General features: G+C 41.1%; 1 protein-coding gene across 7 annotated transcripts in view; it reads right to left on the bottom strand.

Moving 5' to 3' along the window:
* Positions 1–2094: 2094 nt before the first annotated feature.
* The window catches only part of meis2a (Meis homeobox 2a), a 116298-nt gene continuing 92591 nt past the window's right edge, over positions 2095–25801 (bottom strand). For 3 of the 7 annotated variants that reach the window (XM_077559928.1, XM_077559931.1, XM_077559929.1), the window contains exons 10-13: positions 12436–12494; positions 10470–10580; positions 9094–9193; positions 3628–3774 (exon numbers count right to left, since the gene is read on the bottom strand). In XM_077559928.1, coding sequence (XP_077416054.1) covers positions 9135–9193; positions 10470–10580; positions 12436–12494 — 229 coding nt within the window. In that variant the 3' untranslated portion in view covers positions 3628–3774; positions 9094–9134. Of the gene's footprint in view, positions 3775–9093; positions 9194–10469; positions 10581–12435; positions 12495–25801 lie in introns of all 7 variants that reach the window. The other 4 variants (XM_077559930.1, XM_077559932.1, XM_077559934.1 and 1 more) reach the window with 3 other exon arrangements.

The raw sequence follows: 25801 nt of genomic DNA, 5'->3' as shown, positions 1-25801 counted from the left end.
AAGAGACGAGACAGAAGAAAAAAAGATATACTAATATTAAAATAGTGGCTTTTTTCCATCGGATCCTTCCTTTTTCCTTGGAAAAATGAAATCACGTCGTTTGCGAGAAAGGAAAGAAAAGGAAACCAAATACGCGCGAAAGCACAAAACGCAGCAAAAAAAGGCGAGTGGAGGGAAATGAGGACAAGAAAACACTTTTAGACAGTAACTGTAAAAAAAATAAAAATAATAAAATAAAACGCCGTATAAGAAATTAGAATTAAAAAGTACAATTTCAGCACGTGCTAGAAATTGGGCCTAAAAGCTCAATTAAACTAATTCTAGGTAAATGCCATTATCACAGCTAGTTTTTACTTTTTTTTAAATTTATTATAAAATACTGTTTTCATTTTTTCAAAATGGATACTTAAAACATTTGACGAATCTGCATCGCACTTGTTATTCCTAGAATTAAAACAACTACAAATATATATGTTGGATTTTTTTTTTAAACTATATTTTTTCCTTCTCCTTTAACACGAAAAAATGCAGTGTAGTAACGTGCCCATTTTTAATACAAATTAAAATAACTAAATATGTTGCATAAATAAACAACGAGTTGAATTAATTTTGACTGTCTTTTCCAAAATAGGAAATAAAAAGGTATTTTTGCTATAATTATTTATCTATCAGAATGAATTGTGCTGTTTTTTTCCACAAACTTACATTTAACATTTGGACTTGCGTGGGAAAAAAAAACAAAAAAAACAATTATAGGCCTATATCTAAAAAAAAAAAAATTGGAATACGTGAAATTTTGAAAGGTAAGTAAGTAGTTTTACAGTCTGGCCGCGGTGGTCGTGGAAGGTTTGGAGCGCTGCTTCGCGACGAGCCTCGAACCACGAGTGAGACACAAGACAGAGAACGAGCGCGTGAGAGAGAAAAGAGAGTGTGTGTCGTGTGTGAGAGAGCGAGTTGGCCTACTGGAGGCTGAGGATGCTGCACTGCAGTATTCAAAGTGGTCGACAGGCGTCGCTGTCAAACGCTTGAACGACAGCAGCGCGTTTGCTCCACTTTTTCGCTGCTTCTTTTCCGTCAAAACACTTTCTACAATTAGATTGTTTTGTAGTCGACATTTTTAAGAAGCTAAACATTTCAAATAAAATCACGTCTGGGGAGAATTTCATGATTTTTCTTTTTAAATATTTTTTGGAGGGAGGGAGGGGGGAATGTTATCCTTTTTAACCGTCACACTTTGTTCATTTGTACGTATGTAAGGATGTATAGTATGTACATTATACATTTGTTTAGAGCTGGGGGATTCTGAAGATAGGTGTCTTTTTCCCCCTTATAGACTATAATTGTTTTTCCTGATTTATAAAAAAAAAAGAAACGGTCTTTTTCTCTTTTTCTTTTTTTAAAGAACTAGACAGCCAAGATATTTCTTTCCAAATAAATGTACAGTACTTAACTCCAGATGATCATCTTACATTAATTGTTTTTACATAAAAAATATTACATATTGTTGCTGTTATTTTTTTTTTTAAATCAATGTTTTTAAAATACAGTATTCTTAGACAGCTTTTTGAAGAAATGCATTTTCCAAACTATTGATTTTTGTTTACCCAGGTTATATATATATATATATATATATACACACACATCTTTGCATAATTTATGAAATATTGTCCCCTTTGTGGTAAATACGACTGATGACTAAACAAGGATGATCTCATTATTTACTTTATGTCTTACAGTTCATTTTGAATGCGATTCAAAATAATGTTTTGCATGATCACTCATGTTTTCTTTAAAAATAAAATGGCAAACATACAAATTCTGCCAGTATGTAAACGGAGCATGTGTGTGAGTGTGTGTGTGTGTGTGTGTGTGTGTGTGTGTGTTTTTACACGCCTTAAGCATGCACACTGAAATGTAAACATGATCCATATGTAAGAAGAAAGTGTTTCCTTTGTCCAAAAATATATTACTTGAGTTGTGCAAAAAAAAACAACTCAATTGTATAAATGGAAATGAAAGCATACAACAATAACAACAACCTGCTGCAATATGATGGATAACACACAAGTTAATCAGGCAAAAATCTACCAAAAATCCAAAATGAAATATTTATTACAGCATTTTGTGACTGAACACCTTTTAAAACAATACGTCACAGTCCTCATACAAGTATTTTTTTTGTAATTTTTTTTTGTTGTTACGTTTAGGGATTTTTTTTTTTGTTTTTGTTTTTTTGACAAAGCTTTTAAGGGAGACGGCATCTTATCTTCTAGTGAGGAACACGTGCTGAGAAAACAAACAAAAAGCCAAAAACAAACAAAAGAAACGAGAGAAGAGGAAGGAATTCATGGACATATACAATATCAATGCCACAGCAGATCTGAAACTAGCAAAAAACATTCGTTTTCAATTGAGGTAAACACATAGAATATCTAACAGGAAACAATTAATAGACTTGAACTCTGTACGAAGTTTGTTACAATAGTCTCTCAGCTTCTTCTTTTTTTTTTTTAGTGTGTATCCCCCCCCCCCCCCCCCAAAAAAAAGCATTGAGTTCATAATTTAATTGTTTTTTGTTGTTGTTTTTTTTTGGTGCATGATAGCTTCTCTCCAGTGCTGCACAATCAACATGTGTGTCCGTGTGTGTGTTTTCGCTTTTCTTCCCCCTTCTTCCTTCGCTCGGCTCTGTAAGAATGAGAGTCCCGAAGTAGAAAAAACATAAAAAATAAAAGTATAAAAACCAACACAATCCAGTGCTTGGGCAATTTTAACAACAATGTTTGTTTTTGTTTTCTTTAAAAACATTCATTCAAGAGCCTTTTGAGTAAAAAAAAAAAAAGCATGAGAAATCTTCAAGGGTGTCCTCTAGCAGCCTTTTCCCATCATGCCTTGGGGGTGGGGGGGTATTTAGGACCTGGTGGCCCCTGTTGAAGCCTTTTGAGATGTTCCATCTTCTTCTTTGTTGACTTAGTGCTGTGCTGCCAGTCCTCCCAAAAGGGTTAAATCCTAAAAAAAAATAATAAAATAAAATAAAATGTGATCCAAAACAACAAGTTTTAACTTATTTACCTATATAATTTTTTAATTATACTACAGTAGTTATAACTCTTGGAGTTTGTTTTTTCCTTTTTGAAAGTCTTCCAGAGTGATGGTTCTTTCTCTTTTTTTAAAAGCGCCACATGAAAAGAGTGTTTGGAGTTTTTTTTTTTTTTTTTTTTTTTTTTTAAAGCCCAAGACTTTACAAAGTCAGCTTGGTCCTCCGCTTGGGTGAAAATGTAACAAACGTTAGAAAAAAAAACAAAAGAAACAAAAAAAAAGAGTCGTGGTTGTCACAGTTTGTCTGGAATTCTTCAGTTCTGCTCCGAAGGCTTTTTCGATTGTTACTCTTAAAAAAAGAAGTCTCAAAAAATGGTGCCGCTGCTTTTTTTTTTTCTCTTCCTTTAATTCAAAAGTGGCCGCGGCAGTCGCTCGAAAAAAGTTTCCCTTCTGACTGTCAGGCGTGGATGTCCAGGCCCGCTCCTGCAGTGGTGGGGTCCATGGGCGTGAGCAAGGGGGGTCTCTGCGCGGACATCCCCGGGTGGGACGAGGAGGGTCCTCCGTGCATCAGCATGGCGTGGTGAGGGCGGTGGGGGTACGAGTTGAGAGGTGGGGGCACGTGACGCATCTGGCCGGGGTAGGAGGTCATCTGACGGGGGTTGCTGTAAGGGGCCGGGGCCATGCTCACGCCCATAGGACCGCTCTGAGGTACGTAGTCGGCCGGCACGCCTGGCAGACCTGGCAAAGACAAGACGGCAACACGTCAGCACTCATTTGGATTTTTTTTACAACATTATCGCTTTTGAACCCTCGGGCCTTGTTCCGTTTTATTGTTGCCGCCCACTGCTCCTCAGGGATGGTTTACAGTCTATAATATGGTGGAGGGTCCGGGGTTCAATTCCAGCTTCAATCTGAACATGTCTTACTGTGTGGAGTTTGGTTCATCTTTGACGGACACCTGAACGCAAATTGACCACTTCAAACCAAAATGGCCGACTTCCTGTTTCTTTTGGGGCATGGGTTCTTGAGACTTTCTTGTAGGTCTACTCCTGAAAGGCACACTAACTAAATTTCTTGTTGCCAAGTGTAACTGGCTTCGAGGGCTGAATTTTCAAAACAAGAGTACTCCATATCTAATTGATATCTGAAAATGGCCAAAATGACTGCAAAACGGTCACTTAAAATCAACATGGCTGACTTCCTGTGTCTTTTGGGGCATGGGTTCTTGAGACTTTTTTGTGGGTCCCCTCTTAATAGACATGCCTACCAAAATGTATGTTGCCAAGTGAAACTGGCTTAAGGGGCTGAATTTTCAAAACGAGTACTTCATCTCTAATATACATCTGAAAAGGGCCAAAAGGAATGTAAAATAGCCACTTAAAATCAATATGGCTGACTTCCTGTGTGTTTTGGGGCATGGGTTGTTGAGACTTTTTTGTGGGTCTCCTCATAATAGACATGTCTACCAAAATTCACACCCGCAAGTGAAACCGCTTTTGGGGGCTGAATTTTCAAAACAAGAGCACTTCATCTCTAATCGACACCTGGAAACAGCCAAAATGACTAACATGGCCACTTAAAATTTACATAGCTGACTTCCTGTGTCTTTTGAGGCATGGGTTCTTGAGACTTTTTTGTGGGTCTCCTCATAATAGACATGCCTACCAAAATGTATGTTGCCAAGTGAAACTGGCTTAAGGGGCTGAATTTTCAAAACGAGTACTTCATCTCTAATATACATCTGAAAAGGGCCAAAAAGGAATGTAAAATAGCCACTTTAGATCAATATGGCTGACTTCCTGTGTGTTTTGGGGCATGGGTTGTTGAGACTTTTTTGTGGGTCTCCTCATAATAGACATGTCTAGCAAAATTCACACCCGCAAGTGAAACCGCTTTTGGGGGCTGAATTTTCAAAACAAGAGCACTTCATCTCTAATCGACACCTGGAAACAGCCAAAATGACTAACATGGCCACTTAAAATCAACATGGCTGACTTCCTGTGTCTTTTGGGGCATAGGTTCTTGAGACTTTTTTGTGGGTCTCCTCATAATAGACATGTCTACCAAAATGCATGCTGCCAAGTGAAACCGCCTTTGGGGGCTGAATTTTCAAAACAAGAGTACTTTATCTCTAATCAACACCTGGAAACAGCCAAAAATGACTAACATGGCCACTTAAAATTTACATTGCTGACTTCCTGTGTCTTTTGGGGCAAGGGTTCTTGAGACTTTTTTGTGGGTCTCCTCATAATAGACATGCCTACCAAAATGTATGTTGCCAAGTGAAACTGGCTTAAGGGGCTGAATTTTCAAAACGAGTACTTCATCTCTAATATACATCTGAAAACAGCCAAAATGACTAACATGGCCACTTAAAATTTACATAGCTGACTTCCTGTGTCTTTTGGGGCATGGGTTCTTGAGACTTTTTTGTGGGTCTCCTCGTAATAGACATGTCTACCAATATTCATGCTGCCAAGTGAAACCAGCTTTGGGGGCTGAATTTTCAAAACGAGCACTTTATCTCTAATCGACATCTGAAAAGGGCTAAAATAACTGTAAAATGGCCACTTAAAATCAACATGGCTGACTTTGTGTCTTTTGGGGCATGGGTTCTTCTCCTGATAAGCACACCAACAAAATTTCAGATTGTTTCACTTGATCCACAATCTGAATCTTCAAGACGATTTTTGCAAGTCCCAAATTATCATGGCTCTACTTTTGCTTGTTTGTTGTAAACACAGCAACATGAATCCGGAGTTCATGGGGGTGGTGGGCTGGAGGGGGGGGTGGAGTGGCGGGGTGGCGGTGGGGGTGGCTCCTGCTGGAGCCAGGGGGCCTGGTTCTGGGCCCGGGTCTGGGTTTGCAGGGCCGGCCCGCTTTGTAATGTGAACCCCTGGGGGATTAGAAGCTGCAATAGGAGGGGAGAGGTCGCCGCAAGGTCACTAAGCATGCTCGCTCGCTGCATTCCTGCACCTTAGTACACTGCAATTAAGAAATGACACTGGAGGGCCCTTGTGAGGGGAAGAGGAGGACGCAGCGGTGAGGAAAGGTGGGCCGGTAGGGGGGGTGTTTGTGAGATTAATGACCGGTCTCATTGGCTGAGAGCTTGGCCCATTTTCCAATACGCCACCGTTGCATGTCACATCATTGCAAATGCACATATTTGTGAGAGCAGCTCTCTTAAAACCTCACTACCGGGGTCATAAAATAAATAAATCATTCAAGGCGAGGGGGGTGGGCGAAGGGGGGGGCGGGGGTCTATGGGCATGAGGTGCCCCTTTGGCCTCCATATAACCTGGAGCAGCTCCTGTTAAAAGGCCCAGCAGATGTTTTTTGACACTGTAAACTGCGAGAAGCTGCAGTCATCGCGTTAAGTAGACCCCCCCTCCCTCAACAACCCCCCCCCCCCTCGTTATTAACAAGAGTGTTACGCACAGACAATACCGGACGCTCGCCCCGGACCTCCTTGTTACGGCACAGTGCTCGCGCTCAACAACCGGCCGTAATTAAGTAGCCCTCCGTAGCATATTGTGCGGCGCCGTAATCAAATCAAGAGAGAATAATATTCCTCTGCATTAAGCTATTAATGTAATTGGTCATGAAGCGTATAAAAGTGCCCCGGCGTAATTAAATAGTCTCAAAATTATACGGCCCCGTATTAAGAATTAGCCAACCTGAGCAAATGTTGTCGCTGTGCGGCTGTTTTAGGGGACATTGCTTCCGCCACTCCCGCCGCCACCAGCGGTTGAGTGAGAGACGAAACAGAAGAGAGAACGAGAGGAGATAAAAGACCAGGAGGGATGAAATGATCTCTGTCGGCGGAATGGCGTCTTTGACCCGTCGAAAGAAACCCAGTCGTGCCATTTGCATATAAAGGCTTCTTTTAATCAAGGTAAGTGCTATTATATTGTGGCTCATTGGCCAGCGCACGGCTTAGGTGTTAAGATAAAATAGCCTCGGAAGCCCCCCAGTCACCCCCCCCCCCCCCCTGGACGCTCTTTGGGGTGTGATATGTCTCCATTTTTCAAATGTCAGCGCCGCAGTGGCTCTGTGTGGGCCTGGATGGCCACCTTCATCAGGCTGACTCCATTTTGATGCATTAGTGTGTGTGGTGGAGGGGGGGGGGGGGCTTATAAATCCATCTCAAAAGCACCTTACACACTGGCTATGGAATAACTTTTTCCTGCCTGGCCTGTGTGTAAGATACAGATTAGTAGTTGGTTTCCTCCTTGCACCTCAAGTGTAGTTCTGCGCTACGGCGCCATGTTTGTTTACCTCCCCTTCAGTATTTCCGGCGGGTTGCGTGTCAGACGCACGGACTTATATACCCGCATATATCTGTGGCGTTTTCGCCGTAGAGACGAAAATAACTTTAAAGGGCATCAGCGAAATCAATGTGATCAGGTTAGGATCCATTAGCGAATGGCAACGTAAGATGGCCGCCGCACATGCAAGTAGTTCTTGGGCTCAAAAGACCAATGAGGTATTCCGATTGCGTTTATATGACCATTTGGATTAGACAAAGGGTGTTTTTTTTTCGGGTTTTTGTGTGTTTATAAAACCCAAATATTGTCCATATTCAGTTTTAGAGGGTGAAAGTACAGAAAGTAAAAACCCTGCCAAAGTTTGGCTTTAGCCCCAGATGCTAGCTAGCTCCCTCCCTAGATAGCTCCCATGCTGCTCGTTTACCTGCTAGGGAGCTAGCTAGCTAGCTAGCAACAGGGGCTAAAGCCAAACTGTGACAGGGTTTTTACTTTCAGGTGTTAGCTAGCTCGCTAGCTAGCTAGCTCCCATGGTGCTCGCTTACTTGCTAGGGAGCTAGCTAGCATCAGGGGCTAAAGCCAAACTGTGGACCTGGATTTGCCCTCTCTGACTGCATATCAACATCGTCTGTATGACTTCTATTTTGAAAAGTAGATATGTGAATAGGAATTCCAGGTCTAGTTTTGCATATGAAAAAAATGCCGTTTTTGTGATCAGGCCAAAACCACCACATCATTTTTTTTAAAAAAATAGCTCAATGAACTATGTTGACGTGCCATAACCTTGTCTAATAAAAAAAAAAAAAAAAAGTGTTTTTCCGCCATCTTTTTGCACCCATAACCAATTACAAATGTAGCTAATCACAGCAGAGTTAGATCCGTATCCCCTAGTGGGGAAACGCTGCATGTACAATTTGTGACATTGATGGCATGCCGTGAGAATTTCCCGATGTAAAATATGTGCCATGGCTCAATAAAGATTGGGAAACACTGCATTAGTGTGTCTGTCTTTGAGCCACTATGCCAACAGCTACAGGCTCATAAATTTATCTCAATGTCTCAATGGTGGGTACCCCACCAAAGTGCCCCCGCCCCCGCCCCCGCCCCCATCCTGATCCTTAAGTTGTCACCGTCCAGTGAAGAATAATCAAAACACATCACTGCTCAAAACAAACCCCCCGTGAAGGATGGGGCCATGCCACCCCTCATCCAGGCCCGTATATCTCATTCCGGGTGGGGAATAGTTTTTTTGGGGGGAGGGGGGTAATGTACTGCGACGTTCCCATCTTTGCATATAAGATAATTTGGGCATCAATCCTTTCCTGGACAGATTTATGTCACTCCGAGGACAGTTTCACTTCTCTTCTTTATCGCTTCACTGGAGCCTGCTTAATTCCCCCCCCCCCCCCACCCCACACATACACACAACCACAACCCCTTGTCAGCCCATTCCCCAGGAGATGTTATTTTTTCCCTAAATGTCCGACATTTGCATCCTCGTCCTTTAGGGGGGGGTGGGAAGAGCGATGGCGCTGTTGCGATAAATAAATGTTTAGTTCCTTGCACTGTCCTCTCTTCTTGTTGTCTGGCGCCACAAGTCCCGTCCCTCTCCGTCCCGGGACGGCCCCAGCCTCCTTTTTCCCAAGTTAATTCATCTTTAACTACTCCCCATGCCTGCCTCCCATCGCGCTGAAAGCATCCTTTAAAAAAGCCCCGGGAGGTCCGAGGGTGAAACGGCCCCAAGCTGGGAAAGAAAATGAAAGATAAAAAAGATAAAGAGCCCAGTACTTACTTCCCCCTTTTTCTTTGCGTTTTTGCTTTACAAGATGGAGGTTACATGTAGTGCCATTGCCCATCCATGCCCATATTCATCCCCATTCCACTCATAGGCCCTGGAAAGAGGAGAGAAAATGCCAGAGGAAAGTCAGCCGCAGTCTGAGACACGACAGGTTAGCTTCAGATGAAAGGACGAAGGAAGAGGAGACAGGAAGTGATCATTCGGGATGGGAAATTTGTTTTAAATGTTTGAGAGTATAACAGGAAGTTAAACTAAACTGGTGCTAACGTCTCTCACCTCCTGTGTAAAATGGTGCTAATTTAACTAGCCAGGATGAACACTGACACTGACTTTGCTAACCATTAGCCCTGCCAGCAGATGTTAACTTAAATTTAAAGTAAATTGCCGCTTACTATGCTAACCAAGGGAAACCCATGCTTACTTCACTAGCCTGATCATACTTAAGCTAACTTCACTAGCCTTGATAGATGTGTGCTAACTTCGCTAGCTTTGGGTAAACTTTTAGGTAGATTGGTGAAAATGGTACCCGCTGGGCTAAACTGGGTCTAACTTGCTTGGGTATACTTGCACCCAATTATTAGGCTGGGTCACCTGACTAACTTTTGAACCTTGTGTAAACCAGTGGTACATTTGGTAGCTTGTCTAATCTGGGTACAATTTTAGCTTTGATAGCCTGTATAAACTCATGCTAAATTCACAGGCTTGGGTAAACTGGCATTAACTTTTGCTAGTCTCAGTAAATTCAAGCTAACTCGGCTAGCCACTCGCCAGGATAGGCAGGTGCTAACTCTGCTAGTTTGACCAAACCGGCACTAAATTCATGAGGTTGGCTAAAACGCTGCTAAATGTCGCTAGCCTGTGTTAAATTGGGCCAAATGTTCTGATTAAACTTGCTGGATAAGCCTGTGCCAATTTCACTAGCCCGAGCAAACTGGTGTTAACTTTGTTAGCCTTGGTATACAAATGCTAACTTTGCTAGTTTGGGTAAACAAGTGTTAACAACTTTGCCAGCCTGTGTAACTTGTGCAACATCTCTAGCCTAGCATTTAACAAGCGTGGGTAAACCTCACTAACTAAGGTGCTAGCGTTGCTAGCATGGGTAAAATGCTGCTAATGGGTTACTCTTCCCATCCCTAATGATGTTGTTGAAAAATATCACATGTGGTCATATTTGTTGAACTGGAGGATGAAGAAAAAAGAAGCAAAACCATTTTGAAAAAAGTGGCAACATTGTGCTAGCAATTTTTGTGTTAGCTGTTAGCCTAGCAGCTCTCATGCTGGATTACGGAGTAAGCACAGGTGACCAGGAAGAGAGTGAGGACGTGTGTGTGTTTGGGGGGGGTGTTCTAGTGGGCTCGTCGTGGACTCACCGCCCGGTCGGATCCCCATGTGCTGCTGCCCGTCCAGCACGAAGCTGCCCATGGGCTGGCCCTCGGGACTGTACGCTGCTCCTTGGCTCACTGAAGGATCAAGAAGAAAACCTGATTGTAGTCAACACGCGGGCATGAGAAAAAAATAGGGAGGAGGTGGAGGAGGTTCGGGGAAGGGGGAGGAGGAGGAGGGTGGTAGAGGAAGAAGAAGAAGAGAAAAGACACCAGACAATCAGCAATTGTCTCAGCTTCCAGCCCAAACATACTGTAAGACATTGTGCTTATGTCTGTGCACTGCAGTGACGCGTGACACACACATACGCACGCACACACACATGCACTGTTACGTTATGACATGCTCATACAGCGCAAACATTGTTCTTCGAGGGCAAAGAAAGCATACAATGAGGCCTTCCCATCATAGCAATTGGAGAGGCAACATGACTCAGAATCTGCATCGCTCTTGTCTTTTATTAGCCCAAATGCACGTAAGTGAATTATCTCGGATCATCTGCAACTGGCAGGGATTAGGCGGAGAGGTGTTAGTCATGCTAATTCGGTAAAGAGATATTTAATTGGGATAGTCTGGATGTCGGCTAACAAAGATTCCATACAGCAATCAGAGGAATCCAAACAAAATACAAACGGCTGCTTATGCTAATCATTTATGCTAATCATCCCCAAAAGAAGGCGCCAGGTATTATATTTGAACCTTTGTCAAAAAGATAGTATTTCTTTACACTTTATTCGATCTTTTAACACATTACAACATAAGACAGATAATGATGTTCAAACATTCTCCTCCTCCCCACCAAAAAAATGGCTGATTTTGATCACAAATTTGCTAATTTTCTGACATTTACGAACCAAACCAGTACCTAAATCATAACTTATTCATCTATTTGAAATAATGTCCCGTTTTTAAATAACGGGATGGAAATTATTATTTTTTAAATCCAATTCATCAATTAACTCATTCACCCCCAGCCATTTTAACTGAAGCAACCCCCTTCGCTCCAGTCCGGGCTGTTTCACCTGATTTTGACAGATTTTTTTTCTATCTGTTTCTGTTTTGCAGCAATTAGCATTAGAATATAGCTAAGTTTCATCATTATTCACAAATCAGTTTAAAACACTGGGGAAAGAGCTTTTTGCAACATGGTCCTGGTTGATCTCTTATACTCTGCTGCTTTTGTAATAACTACCATTGCTTCAAGCATTCTCTTCAGTTCAGAGGCTGCATCAAAGCCTTCTGTATTTCATCATTATTCACAAATCTGTTTAAAACACTGGGGAAAGAGCTTTTTGCAACATGGCCCTGGTTGATCTCTTATACTCTGCTGCTTTTGTAATAACTACCATTGCTTCAAGCATTCTCTTCAATTCAGAGGCTGCATCAAAGCCTTCTGTATGCTCTAGCATAAAAATAAAAATAAACATAAATACGTACAAATACGTCTTTGGGAGCATGGTAATATTTAAAATAGAACATATTTATACGTTTTTGGGAGCAAATGGGTTAATTGACAAAATATTCAATATTATTGAATATTTTGGGATATTATTAACCAAATATTTCCGAATCCACTACAAATCCACTCCTGCCAGTTTGGGATTGGATACAAATGTAGTACAAAAGTAGATTAAAAACAGCCATAAATGAAGTGCCTGTTGAATATTCAAAAGGGTTCTCCAGGCACTTCCAATAGGAAATCTCCAATTAGAGTGTGCACATTGAGAAGATGGTCTGCGGGGGTAACTTGAGGTAAGACGCCCTCCCTCCCTTTCTCCCTCCCTCTTCTTAAGAGAAACTGGGCAACAGTGTGCATGCGAGTGGGATTTTTGGAAAGGACATCTTCACACCAGGGGGGGCTTTGAGGGAGGAGAAGAAGGAGGGGAGAAGGAGGAGGAGGAGGAGAAGAAGAAGAGTGCTACTGTATCCATTCTTTTTTTCTTTTTTCTTTACCTGCTCGATTCGACTGGTCAATCATGGGCTGTACTATTCTTCTCCTGGCATTAATGAACCTGGCAGGGACAGAAGAAGAAGAAGAAACAGACGTTAAATCAGGCCGACATTCACGCCGGCCACACACACAAATACAACAACAAACAAAAGGCCGATTGTGCGGCGACTTGGGAACCAAGCGAGGGACACGTTTAATGTTCCTTATGATCTATTCCCCCCTCGTTTAATAAAGCTTTTGATTACGTCGGGTTGCCACGGGCGCCGGGGAGACATTCCTCAAGTATTAGCTGCCGGTCGGGCGCGGGGGGGTTCCGCGGGGGGGTCTTTGGCGCTGGCACATCCCTTTCTGCCGCCGTCCTTTTTTATTTCCCCTCGCAGACACTTTGGCCCTGCACACGCCAACTTCTCTGCGGATCTCCCGTCTTCCCCCGCGTGGGGATGCCCCTCGTCGGAACGGGAAAGGAAGCTTTAATGAAGGAACGCAGAGGATACACATGCTTCCTTTCAGGCCTTCCTTCCCCTCAATGGGAGCCCAACTCAGGGGAGGGGCGTCTCCAGCTGTCCAGAAATAAGGACAGTATTTAAAAAACTTTTTTTTTTTTTTTAAAAAAGCCATGCGTGCCTTTCATCAGGGGCGTAGCGAGGACGTTTTTAGTGGGGTGGCCAGGGTGACCACATTACACTGTACAATGTAATGCAGCCTTTTGTGAAAACATTAACACACACCCCGTCAATGGGACCTCTTTTCTGCATGTATTGTAGGAGGGAGGGGGGGTTTTGCCCTGCTAAACACCCCCCGCCACCACCACCATGTCCCCCCTTTCCAGCTGTCCATAAATGAGTACCAGGCATGGGCCACTTTCACGTGGTATAGTGATGTCAGCGAACCCATCAATTAGACCATCTGAAGTTTTATCACCAGCCTTAGTAGCAAATAATCGCAGTGCCACAAAAAAAAAAAAAACTTTCCAGTGTGGTGGATCTGGTGGGGTCACGGTGAGGTGACTGCCAGCCAGGGGTGACCTTTTAACTCGTTCTGGGGGCTGACCACTGGAGCTCTGTTTTTTTTTTTTACACCGTCTAATCCACGTCCATAAAAAAAAAAAATAGCACTGCAGGTATACGGCCATGTGGTTGATATTAACAAGAAAATGTGGTTTCAAATCACGAGTGTAAGGTATGGAATGGTTCAAAAGGTGGTCATTAGCGGAAAAGCAGAGCTGGAACCAATTTGGGCTCCTAATCCCCCATGAAGTCCTGATACCTGCCCTCACCTTCCCAGATGAACTTTAAATGTCGCTAATCTGCCCGCCTCCAAGCGACATACTCACGGGGACACGCGGGAAAGAAGAAGAAGAGAAAGGGAAGGTATGCATGGGTGGAAAAATGGGTACGAAAGTAATGATGACAGCGGTAGGCAAAGGAAAAGGTGCAATAATGCATTCGGACTGACAGGCAAGTTTTTCTATACTTTTTTGGTCTAGACATGGTTTTCTTCAAGGCCATCTGAATCCTGCCCTGCGTTCTCTTGTTACTTTGTATTTTTTTGTCAATAACGGCCTTCTGTTTTTTTAACTTCTGTGTCTTGTTGGGTTTTGGCTCCAAACAACGAAACTCAAATGACACCGGATTTAAAAGCGTTTACACTTCCATTCGACAGGGCTCATTCCATTTGTGTGCAGCATAACATGTAAATGCTGCTTCACCATGTTTGTTTTGAACTCTAGGTTCTACACACCTCAGAGACCTACTAGCTTTATATTCCCTTACTGGTTCTTTAATGTAATCAGGACCTAATCCATTTACAGACCACTACAGAATTTTTAAATCTATAGAAAAAAAAAATAACGTAAATATAATATAAATATTCAAAGGGGGGGGAAGAAAATATAATTAATAATAATAATATAAATATGAATAATTCAATAAATACATATTACATTAAAAATTTGAAAATCAATCAACAAAAAACTTTGAAAGCTTTTTCTATTCGTGTGCAACATAACAGCTTTATGCTGCTTCACCGTGTTTGCTTTGAGCTCTGAGCTCCACTAATTGGCTTGAAACTGCAGCCCTCAGAAACCCTGCTCCGTTTATATTCCATTACCAGATATTTAATGTAATCAGGAAATAAACCATTCAGCGATTTATAGACCAGTAGCAGAATTAAATGTAAAAAAAACAACAACTGAATATTCAGAGGGGGGGTTAAGAAATATCAACTAAATACAAACACAAATAAATATTTTTTTTTAAAACGCATGAAAAGAAAAATGAGAGACTATAAAATATCTTGACAGTTGGAAAAATGGGGGCACTCATGTGGACCCGTCTATTCTGCATGTATCTGCCTGGAACTTGGCCTTCAATCTCCTGTTGGAGAACTGTCAAAACATTTGCATACAGGCAATAAGAAGTCATAGTAACAACGAAGAAAAAAAAAGTTACACGCGCACTGCAACGCTACTCTTGCAGCAGCTTTTGCAGACATGTTTAGCATTTCTCTCATTTCTGGCTGACTCCACCACTCGCTCTCTTTCCTTCCTCGACAAAGTCGTCAAACTGGTGACCTGACTCCTGATTGGCCGGCTTCTCCCCCCGCCGTCTCTGCGGCGATTGGCCCTCCCCCTCCTCGTCTACCTCACCTCCCTCTCACGTTTCTACGGCTGGGCCCGGCTCCAGGGAGAGGGCTGCTTTGGCATGATGATTTCTCAGCCAAGGAATGCTAACAACAGGAGCCGGTTAGCAGGTGTGGCTTTGAGTCACTTAACCAGAAACAAGACCATTGTGACATGCGGAGATGTGGAAATATGCGTGTGCAGCGGCTATTGTGTAAACAATGCCTTCTTTGCACATTTGGATTGTATTACACCGCAAATACAGGCTAGCTGTTTGCTCCACGAGTAGCTTTTTGCTTTATGTGCTGCTGTAAAAGCCCACGTAGGCTGTTTTAAACAATTGCAAATTCAAAGAATGTCCTTTGCAGCAAATACAAGAAAATGAAGTCAATCATACGTATGTGTTTAGAGCAATGGTGGCCAAACTACGGCCATTTTCTAGTGGTCCTCGTCTTAAATTAAAAAAAAAATATATATATATATTATAATAATAAATTTGACTTCTAGAGCTTTTCTAGATATGCAAAGAAATTATTCACAATTAAAATACAGTTGGGTCAAAAATAACCTAACTATGAATCAAAAATGGACCAATCCTCTACTTGGGTCGATTTGACCCAACTTTGAGTCAAGAAATATCTCATAAATAAATAAACTCATATTGGTCAGAACCTTTACTTGGGTAAAAAAAAAAAAAAAGGGTTATTTTGTATAAAACAACCCCGAAAAAGTTGGGTCAAATTGATACATCAAGTGGATCGGTCCATTTTTTGACCATAATTGGGTTACTTTTGACCCAACTGTTTTTAATTGTGAATAATTTCTTTGCATATCTAGAAAAGCTCTAGAAGTCAAATTTTTATTATTAGAGGTAGAGTGTGGAGATGTGCAAGAGGCAGGGGCGGATCTATTTTAGTGGGATACAGCCCCCCCCCCCCAAAATTTTTTTTTAAAATTCATGAAAAATCCCAAACTGCCTTATCACCTTCAGTAGGTGGTAATAATAACTAAAAAACAAAAACAGCTAAAATAACTACACTCCAAAAACAGTTGGGTCAAAATTAACCCAATTATAGATAATAAAAAAAAATGGACCGATCCACTTTATGGGTCAATTTGACCCATTTTTCTGGGTTCGGAGAATTGCAAAAAATGGAAAATTTGCAAACATGGGCAACAACCTGCGGTTAAAATGTGATGACTTTCTGTGGGCCCTAAGCATGTTGGGGCCCTGTGTCAAACACCATCAGAATATATATTCAATAATATCATTCTTGAATCTAAACAGCATGACCTCCCCCAAAAAACTGAAAAAAGTATGATCTAATGTCAGGAAATGATAAAAGTGATAAATAAACATTGCTTTTGTTGGAGTATTTTCCCTAAAGTCTGCTTTCGGGAAAATAAAAACTACAGTTCGCACGTGGACGACTGTCTAGAAAAATATACAATTTGAAAGTCTACTGACACACACACCGAGTGTAAGACAACATTGTGTGCCGGCTAGGCTACTTAACACGCCGCCCCCCTCGTGCGTGAGCCGATATTAGTAGCCGAGGGACGCCGTGTTGATCCAGCCTAGCCGAGACCTCGTGTCAAGTGGACTCCCGCTGTCCTGGCTCCATCATTCATACCCTGACTGTTATTTCCCCCGCGCGCCCCGCACGGCCACGACGCTCCCGAGCGCTCGTAAACTGTGGATTGTTGTCCGTCTCGGCACGTGTGCGTGTACAGTACGTCCTTGTGTCATGCCTTTTTAGGGCACGTCCACTTGCTACTGTAAGTCCGAATGGCGGCTGCGTGTCGGGTAAAGAATGTGCTGACACACACGGCAGGCGCGTGCGCACGCATTCGCACGTATGCGTGAAGGTATAGTTAGCACTTGGAGAGCACTTTAGCATAAGCGGCCTGAAAATGTGCTTGATGGTTAGCCTATAGGAGAGTGGAGAACTCAATTTTAGCACGGAAAGATACAATTGAAGAAATATTAGCAATGTGGTGTGTGTTAGCAAGTTGCTACGTTGTGAATTTAAAATATCATTGACAGGCTAATAAACAATTAGCATCAAGTTCCAGGAGTGATATTCCTTCAAATATTCACAAATAACTTTCTTCTACTGTTTTTATCTATTTTATATAGCATGCTCGGCACCACAGTGCCCCAAGAGGCAAAGGTGCGCACAACAGGAACAGGATTAATTTCGCAATTAATTGCTATTATTTTAAAATGGATTTTCAGTTTTTCAAGCCATTTTGTCGCCAACCCGTAATGAAGCTAATCGCAGAATGCAGTCCCCTAAAATCGTACCTAATGTGGTGCGCACGGGGGAAACGGGGGGTGCGCACGGTGGAAACGGGGGGTGCGCCGCCTACAGTATGTCGAGACACCGAAGCGTAAAAATGAACAAGTTTGGAGAAAGGCTGCTGGAGAAGAAGCTGAAGCTACCAACACCGCTCACGCACCCTCCCACCCCCCTTCGCACACACTAGTTGGCTCTCTCCCGGGGAGAATGTACACATTCTGCTGCGTATCCCGAGGAATGACCTCCACACGACCCCCTAACCTTGCCTTTAATTATTTGTTTGAAGACAGCAAGGAGTTCCCATGCTGTGTGTGTATGTGTGTGTGCTCTATAACACTGAGCAGAAGCAGGCAATAATAAGCTCCACCACCAGATGTAGATAATAAAAGGCGCACTTTTCGCTTGTGTGAAGGTTCAGGCTGGGCTGAGGACACACTAGTGCGGTCCACAATGTTGCGTACAGCACGGTGGAAAGATGGAATTGACGGTCCCTACGGTCAAAGCTGTGGGTCGAACCCGGAGTCACGGGTCCCCCCCCCCCGTGGAGGATTCAGAGGTGGCGTGGACCTAAGCACACACCATTAACAGCGTTATCAGCGACGACCTCGATAAGCTCAATTGGCTTGACTCGGGTTTGATAAAAGATGCCCGAAGGCCAAAGGGGGAGGGGGGGGGGGGGGGGGGGGGGCGGTCCTCCAACTTGTACCGCTGCCTCCTGGTTACCATGGTAACCGATGAAGCACACAAAAACTAAACATTTGTGTGGGGAGATTTAGTGAAGGTTGGTGGCAGACAGTTTTTTTTGTTTTTCATGCCGTTTTTTGCGGAAAGGACTTTCTGCTTCTGATTGGATAAAAAAAGGCCCTATGGTTTTTTTCTTTGATTGTCATTGGCTGTGATATTTTCATTAATGTACCTTTTTTTTTTTTTAACCTCAGAGAAGAAAAAATAATGGGAAAAAAACAATGTATATACATATAAAACACTGAAATTAAAAACAATAAATAATTATATAATAATAAAAGTAAACAAAGTAAAAAGAAAATTACTTTTTTATAAAAAAAAATTATCTAAGTTTTTTTTATTTTTTTTATCCACAGATTTGGGAACATATTAATGAGAAACCTAACAAATAAAAAGATTAACTAAAAAAAAAAATCTATTTTGAATTGTGCGTAAAATAAAATAAAAATAATAACAATACTTAAAAAATCAACATAATACAATCTCTTAGTGACCACAACTTGAAAATGATAAATAAAAAAAATAAAACATTAATAAAATACAAATGAAAGTATATATATATATTTTTAAATATATACATTTTTAAAAAACAAACATTTTAATAACTAAAAAAACAAACTAAAATGGCCCTAGCGGACTGCTTCTATACTTCAACTTCCAAATCAAAACTTCCACTGAAATCGCCTGCAAAAGAAGCCGAGGCGACGAGGAGGTTGCGTTTATTGTAAGCAAGCACTCATTACGGCGCGGCCCTGCAGCGGGGCGGTCTCGGCCTACTGAACATCCAACGCTGATCTGCTGTAGTGACAACAAGACTGATTGAATCAGCACGCATGCAGGCCCGACTTAACGCTATCAGCTGATTCATCGTACGCTATCGCCGCAAATGTGACAAATGGCCGCGGGGGGATTGAGATTGGGATGTGTTTTTGCGCTTCCGCCTTTTTTCTCGGGCTTGAAGGCGGGTTGAACATGACCTCACTGCCGTGTTTGATTTGGTGCAGATGTGAAGCAGAGTTAGAAGGCTGCTGGATTTTTTTTTTTTTTTTTTTTTTAAAGAAAGTTGAGGGTGAGGGCCCTCATTTGGGGCAACTGCTGTGTTTACATACCTCTCTCTCTCTCTCTTTTGCTCCCCCCTTTCATACTCTTTTGTGCGTCTCTCAAAAGAGGGACTGTTTCACCTCTCCTCCATGGACTTTCACTGACCTGTTTTTCTTCCCCTTTTTATTACTGCGCTCATTGGCCTTTTGTGGCACCCCAGCAGTACCACAAGTGAGCCGCATTCGCCTCGCTCCGGCTGTGATCCCTCAACCCCCCCCCCCCCAAATAAAACTGGGGAGTTGTTAAATTGTTAAAAAAAAAAATAAAAATCAGAGAAAGAATTATATATATTTGCGGTGCAAACTGCCAGGATTTAACGAGGAGCTAATTAAAATAAATCAATAGCACTGCGGCACGCTTTGCTCTCTCGCTGTGCACTTTTCTGACAGCCGCAATGCTTTTCTGCTGACGTATTCAATGTAAAAGTCAAGCTCTGCTTGGCGTTGTAACAAACTGATGGGAATCTGTATTCATTATAATGGTTTGGACAAATTATGTAAGCCACAGGAACAGGCTACGCTAAGGTTAGCGTGTGATTGTATTTGGTCATTTCTAACCATGTATCTTCAACAAATCAACGGCTGATGCACAGAATGACGTTCTCTCTTATTTTCTTCTTGGAAGAGGATTTTTTTTTCAAGAGGAAACTGATCAGAAAAAAAAGGAGACTCTTGAGGGATAATATTGTAGATAACAGGCTAAGCTAATGTTGGCATGGGTGTTTGTTATTGTCATTTCTGGCCACATATTTTTAAATGTGACAATACTGAATCTGGAGAACAAGAACTTCCCTAATTTACTTCTTCAAAAAAAAAATCATTCAAGAGGATCCTGTGGAGAATGAAAATGAAGTAACAGTGTAAGCTAACATTAGCTTTTTCAGACTTTCAATTGGAACAGTACTTGGCCCACGACTGATGACGTTTCACAAGATGACAAGGACATAAGAATGGACAAAAATGCCAATTGAGAAACGGGTTAGGGAGCGAGAGACATGCTAATGTTAGCATGCATGTTTATTTTGGTTGTTTCTGGCCGTGTATAATAAAATCATCGCAATGATGAATCTGCTACTTCTCATTTTATGCATTTGTCTTATTAAAAAAAAACATGTTACACAATTTTTTTTTGGTGTTTCTTGGGGGCTGGTACAGATTAATGGCATTTCTATTCATTTCAATGGGAAAAGATGATTTGGGGATGAATCAAACATCTCTGCTTGCGTTTTTCCAAGTCAAATTGAAGCATTTTTAAAGACAATTTTCAAGCTTTTTCTATTTCTTTACTAGGTTTGCATGAGCTTGGCGGGAACCCCAACCCTGGACTCATCAGACCACATGCACAACTAATCAGACAAGAGGGCCATCATTAGCTCCTCCCGCGATGTGGAGGGAAGACTTCAAGCTCTTTTTTTCTTCACACTCTCAGCCTGATTGTCTTCCAGCCTGCTTGTAGCGCTCCTTAAGGAGGGTTAGCGTCTGTAGCATCCATTCACCTCTCAGTGCTATCAAACAACTTTGATTTCTCCGTCTGCATCTTCAATTTCCTCCTCCTCCTTCCTCTTTGTCTGATTCTTCTGCTGCTGCCTTTCATTCTTCTCTCCCCGCGTCGAGTGCCTGGTAATCGAGTGAGAGATTGCGCGACTCTGTGACCCGACACCCCTCCTCCTCCCTTTTTTTGTCACATATCAAACAGGGCGGCTTTGTGGATTAGCAGGGGAGCCGATAATGACATGATAGAGGCGTGATATTTCCAAGCAAATTGAGTGCCACGCAGACGCGGCGGGGAAATAAGGACGATCGACTTGCTTTTTCCTCGGGATCAGATGTCGCTCTTCTTCCTTTTTGTAAGGCTGGAATGTGATGTCTTGTTATGGGGGGAAACGAGCATGCATGTAGTGTTGTCGCTATACCAAAATTCCAAAGTATCTCGATACTGATACTGAAACCATGTCACGGCAAAAAAATAAAATGTAGTATTTCGGTCTTCAATGGTTGTTGTGTGGGACGCCAGAGGCTAAGTAAAGTACGTTACGGCTTTCGTTCTTTCCACATGTGACTAATAATCATATTGAAGTCAGCACACTTAGCCTATTTTGTTGCCCAACTGAGCAGAAGTACCGGGAATGAAAATATGTGATGGCGGTACTTTTTTTAGTACCATATAACATGCAACCTGACATTCACATGTTGGACACCAAAGAGGTATTGAATCTTGAAGAAGTAGTCAGAGCTAAAGTAACACTTCGGAGTTTTCCATAAAAAATAAAAATAATAAAAATACTTTTTGGACAACTAATATTAAGTAAAAATTCAAGCGTTTCTGTTTTTCCTATAAAAAAAAAAAAAAAAAAGCAAAATCTTAATTTTTAATAGTGATGTTTTATCTTTGTAGGACAGTTATTGTGAATAGCAAAAAAAAAAGCTTTCTGCTACCTCGTTTAGATTTTATTTTCATAAGATTCAATATTTTCCAAAACTTTATTCTTGCATTATTCCAGCTTTATTGTCATTGAAAAATTAATATTTACTATTTAAATAATTCATATATTTCAACTTTAAACTTACTATGGCCTTTACTTAGTAAAAAATAAAAAAATAAATTTATATAGAAAATGCCCACTTTAAATGTATTTAGTTTAGTAGTTACTTTCTACTAGTAAAACGTATTTTTTTATTTTTGTAAATGACAACTTTTTCACATATGATTATATTCTCATAAAATATATGTGTATGTTTTATTCATATTTGATCTATTTTAATATACATTTATATTATAAACATTAAAAACAAATCTGACAATATTAGGAATCTGTTTTGTACAAGTATTAGAATTTAAAGTACTAGAATATAATATTATGACTTTATTTTGAACATTTTTAAACTTTATTTTGTAGAGCCAATGTATTCTTACAACCTTATCCATTAGATGAAATATATTTTTTCATGTACGATTTCTGGCTATTTCTCTTCATATTCGGACTTACTTTTCAACTTATTCCAACTTCTTCCCATATTTATTTTCCCTTGGAATATTTTGACTCTATCATCTGTGAGTAATGTCAAGTTTTCGAGCGGCACCTATACACTGCGGGATGTATGGCGTCCCACATAGCACAAGGGAGGACAGTGTCGCCCCTCCCTCCCCGTCACCTATTTCTTCATAATTGTGTCAGTGCCGTGCGAACGGGTTTTTCCACCCTGGAAGTTTCCATGATGCCGCATGGTAGTACCGACCGTCCGGCCCCCGCCGTGTTCCCCGGCTTTTGAAAAATTAATAAGAGCTTCAATTGCACATAATTGCTTTGACATATATTCACACACACACATACACACACACAAGCAGGGCTGTGAAGGCAGGCGGAGGCGAGTTATAAATAGCGGCTGTTTGTGGTGCTGCATCTGCTGGCCGCAGGGACTCTGATGTGCATGGCGGACCCCCAGAGCAAAGCCTCACAGATCAGAACCACCCCCGCTTCGCGCCCCCTGTGGTCCTCACTTCTGATGTGACACTCGCAATAATGAAAACCAAACAAATATCTGCGTCACACGCCAAAAACAACACAACTGCCGCTCGACTGTCACTACACTAAAGTCAAGTGAAGTGGGATGCAACCCCAGAACATGAATGACACAAGTTTGTGGAAATGGACAGAAGTTTTGGGACATGTGGTCCACAGAGAGTGACAATAGACGAAAATGAGGATATGTTTTTGCTGTGTGTCGCTATTCATCCATTTTCCAGCGCTTAACTTAAGCTTAATTTTTTTACACTTGAATGGCAAGTTGACATGGACAAAATAATTGGGATAGTGGCGACCTATCCCAATTCTTTTGTCTTTTGTTTATGTTGTAACTTTTTTTTTTTTTAACACTTGAATGGCAAGTTGACATGGACAAAAGTATTGGGATAGGTCGCAACTTTTTTTTAACACTTAAATGGCAAGTTGACATGGACAAAAGTATTGGGATAGGTCACCATTATGTCGTAACTTTTTTTTTAACACTTGAATGGCGAATTGACATGGACAAAAATATTGGGATAGGTCGCCATCATGTCGTAACTTTTTTTTGTACACTTGAATGGCAAATTGACAAGGACAAAAGTATTGGGATAGTTTGCCATTATGTCGTTACTTCTTTTTTTTTTACACTTGAATGGCAAATTGACATGGACAAAAATATTGGGATAGGTCGCCATCATGTCGTAACTTTTTTTTTGTACACTTGAATGGCAAGTTGACAAGGACAAAAGTTTTTGGGATAGGTCGCCATTATGTCGTAATTTTTTTAACACTTAAATGGCAAATTGACATAGACAAAAATATTGGGATAGGTTTCATTATGTCGTAACTTTTTTTTTTTTTTTTACACTTGAATGGCAAGTTGACATGGATAAAAGTATTGGGATAGGTCGCCATTATGTCATAACTTTTTTTTTTCTTTTTTTTTTACACTTGAATGGCAAATTGACATGGTCAAAAGTATTGGGATAGGTCGCCATTATGCCGTTTGAGGACCACAATCTGACGCTGGATCAGATCATTTCCATTTCCGCGAATTTCAATGGAGGAAAACGGTTTAAAAATGTAAACATTTGACCATAAGGCGCACACTTGTTGTCATTTTAGACTCACTCTTGTGCATATACTGAACGTATAGAGCGTCCGTATGCATTTGTTCTGCAGTACTATATGCAAAGAGGACAGAGGGGGCTTTGGGCTGGAATGCAAAGTGTGAAGCAGCGAGGTGAAGGCAAAAACAAGGAGCATGCCTCAACAAAGAGAACATACCTGCTGGAGGTTCACAGAGTTTAAAGAGCTAAGCCTGAGCGGCAAGATCCTGTCCACAAACACACACGCACACACACACACATTCACACACCCTCAAGGCCATTCTGTTACACCTGGTCACCTTTATCCCTTTCACTCCCCCACACCCTCAGCCTTTCACACACACACACACACACATGAACGCACACACACCAAGCATTTCCCCGTGGCTGACACGCAATTCCCATGGCTATCTCCCTCAGCAGATAAAAGTAATTATTCCAAATGTACGCTGTCAGCTTGTCTGATCCTCGCAAGAAAATCTCCAGTCAGTCACAAGCTGCGCACACGTACAAAAAAAAAACTGACCAAAATTGACCCAAAAGGTGCAAAAGTGATGCCGTGTGCATGCCAGGCCAGTAGTTGGCGATACCGTTTACTATTTACTTATAACTTAATTACTTGAATAATGACAACCAACAGCAAACCAGACAGCAAATGCCACCAATGAAAAGCAGGCTTACAATTTGGGATTTTTCATGACATGTAGTTTTTTTTTTCAGTCTGACTGTTTTAATTTTGGTTAGTTTTAATTAGTTTTTAGAGCAAGTTTAATAAAAAAAAAAAAAGTTTTTTTTTTGTTTTGTTTTTAAATCTTCTTTCACTATGGAGTATTTGTTTAGTGTAAGTATCGCGAAATAAAGTACAATTCCCAAACAAAAATGTTACCTTCTTTCTTCATAATAAATTCATCTAAAATGAACCCTGAAAAAAAAAAGATTTTTGCTATCATTATAGCTAGTTTTATAAATTAAATATATAATTTCAGTTAGTCTTAGGGTTTTAAAAAGCATTTTTGTTTTGATTTTATTTTGTTAATGAAAATATTTTTTCAATTTTTTTTTGTTGTTAGTTTTCATTTCCACTCAATAACTCCTCCATCCACCTCTTCTTCCTCCTCCATCTATGTAAGCATATTTGTTTTATTTTTATTACGGTTTTCTGTATTTTAAAAAAAAATCATTAAAACATTTTTTTAAATACTACACTCAGTATATCATTTGATTTGATTTAGCATTTTTTTAATTTAACAAAAGGGAATTTTAAAACAAAGTTTCATGTGACTGGACATAGCTTTGTAAGTTGAGGACTACTTGTAAACTTGATGAAAAGGTCAATATAGAAACGATTTGAAGACGTTATTGTAAACGTCCCCTTCAAGCTTGTTTTAAGAAAACCTCCCTCGTTTGTCCCAACCAGATCCAAAAACAAATGGAAAGCTCACGAACAAGCGGCTCGACTGCGTAGACTTTGAATTTGATCTTTTTGCAAGTTTGCCCTTTTATGAGCCGGGCGGGGACCCCTGGAGGTGGATTGGGAAGGGGGGTGGGGGGGGAGGACTCAAAAAGCAACAAAAGAAGACGTAGAAGAAGAAACAGAAGAAGATGGTGCAGGTTGAGGTTTAGGAGTCGCCGCCATTGAGTGACATCTCGCCTCGTTTGCGGCGGCCTCATTAACAAACAATACGGCTGTGAAATTGCTTTAATGACAAAGTCATAAAATTGCTATTCTGCTCACAGATGGCCTCCGGGCACAGGGAGGATTTTGGCAGGATTACGACGCCTGCCCGCGTGCATTAAGCCAAGTTGTGTTCAGAAAAAAAAAAAACGAAAATCATCCTACACTTTCACTCCTTTTTGACTATCAGGGCTAATTTCGAAAAATAATCATAAATAAATCGATTTATATATATATATTGCATTCCACCATTTTCTTTCCACATATTAATGCCTCCTTTCTGCAAATGAAATAAATTAACCTACTTTTCC

This window comes from Vanacampus margaritifer, chromosome 1 (assembly GCF_051991255.1).
Source record: "Vanacampus margaritifer isolate UIUO_Vmar chromosome 1, RoL_Vmar_1.0, whole genome shotgun sequence".
Classification (NCBI taxonomy): domain Eukaryota; kingdom Metazoa; phylum Chordata; class Actinopteri; order Syngnathiformes; family Syngnathidae; genus Vanacampus; species Vanacampus margaritifer.
Note: the sequence above shows the minus strand (reverse complement) of the source record. Positions and strands in the feature narration are given on the sequence as shown.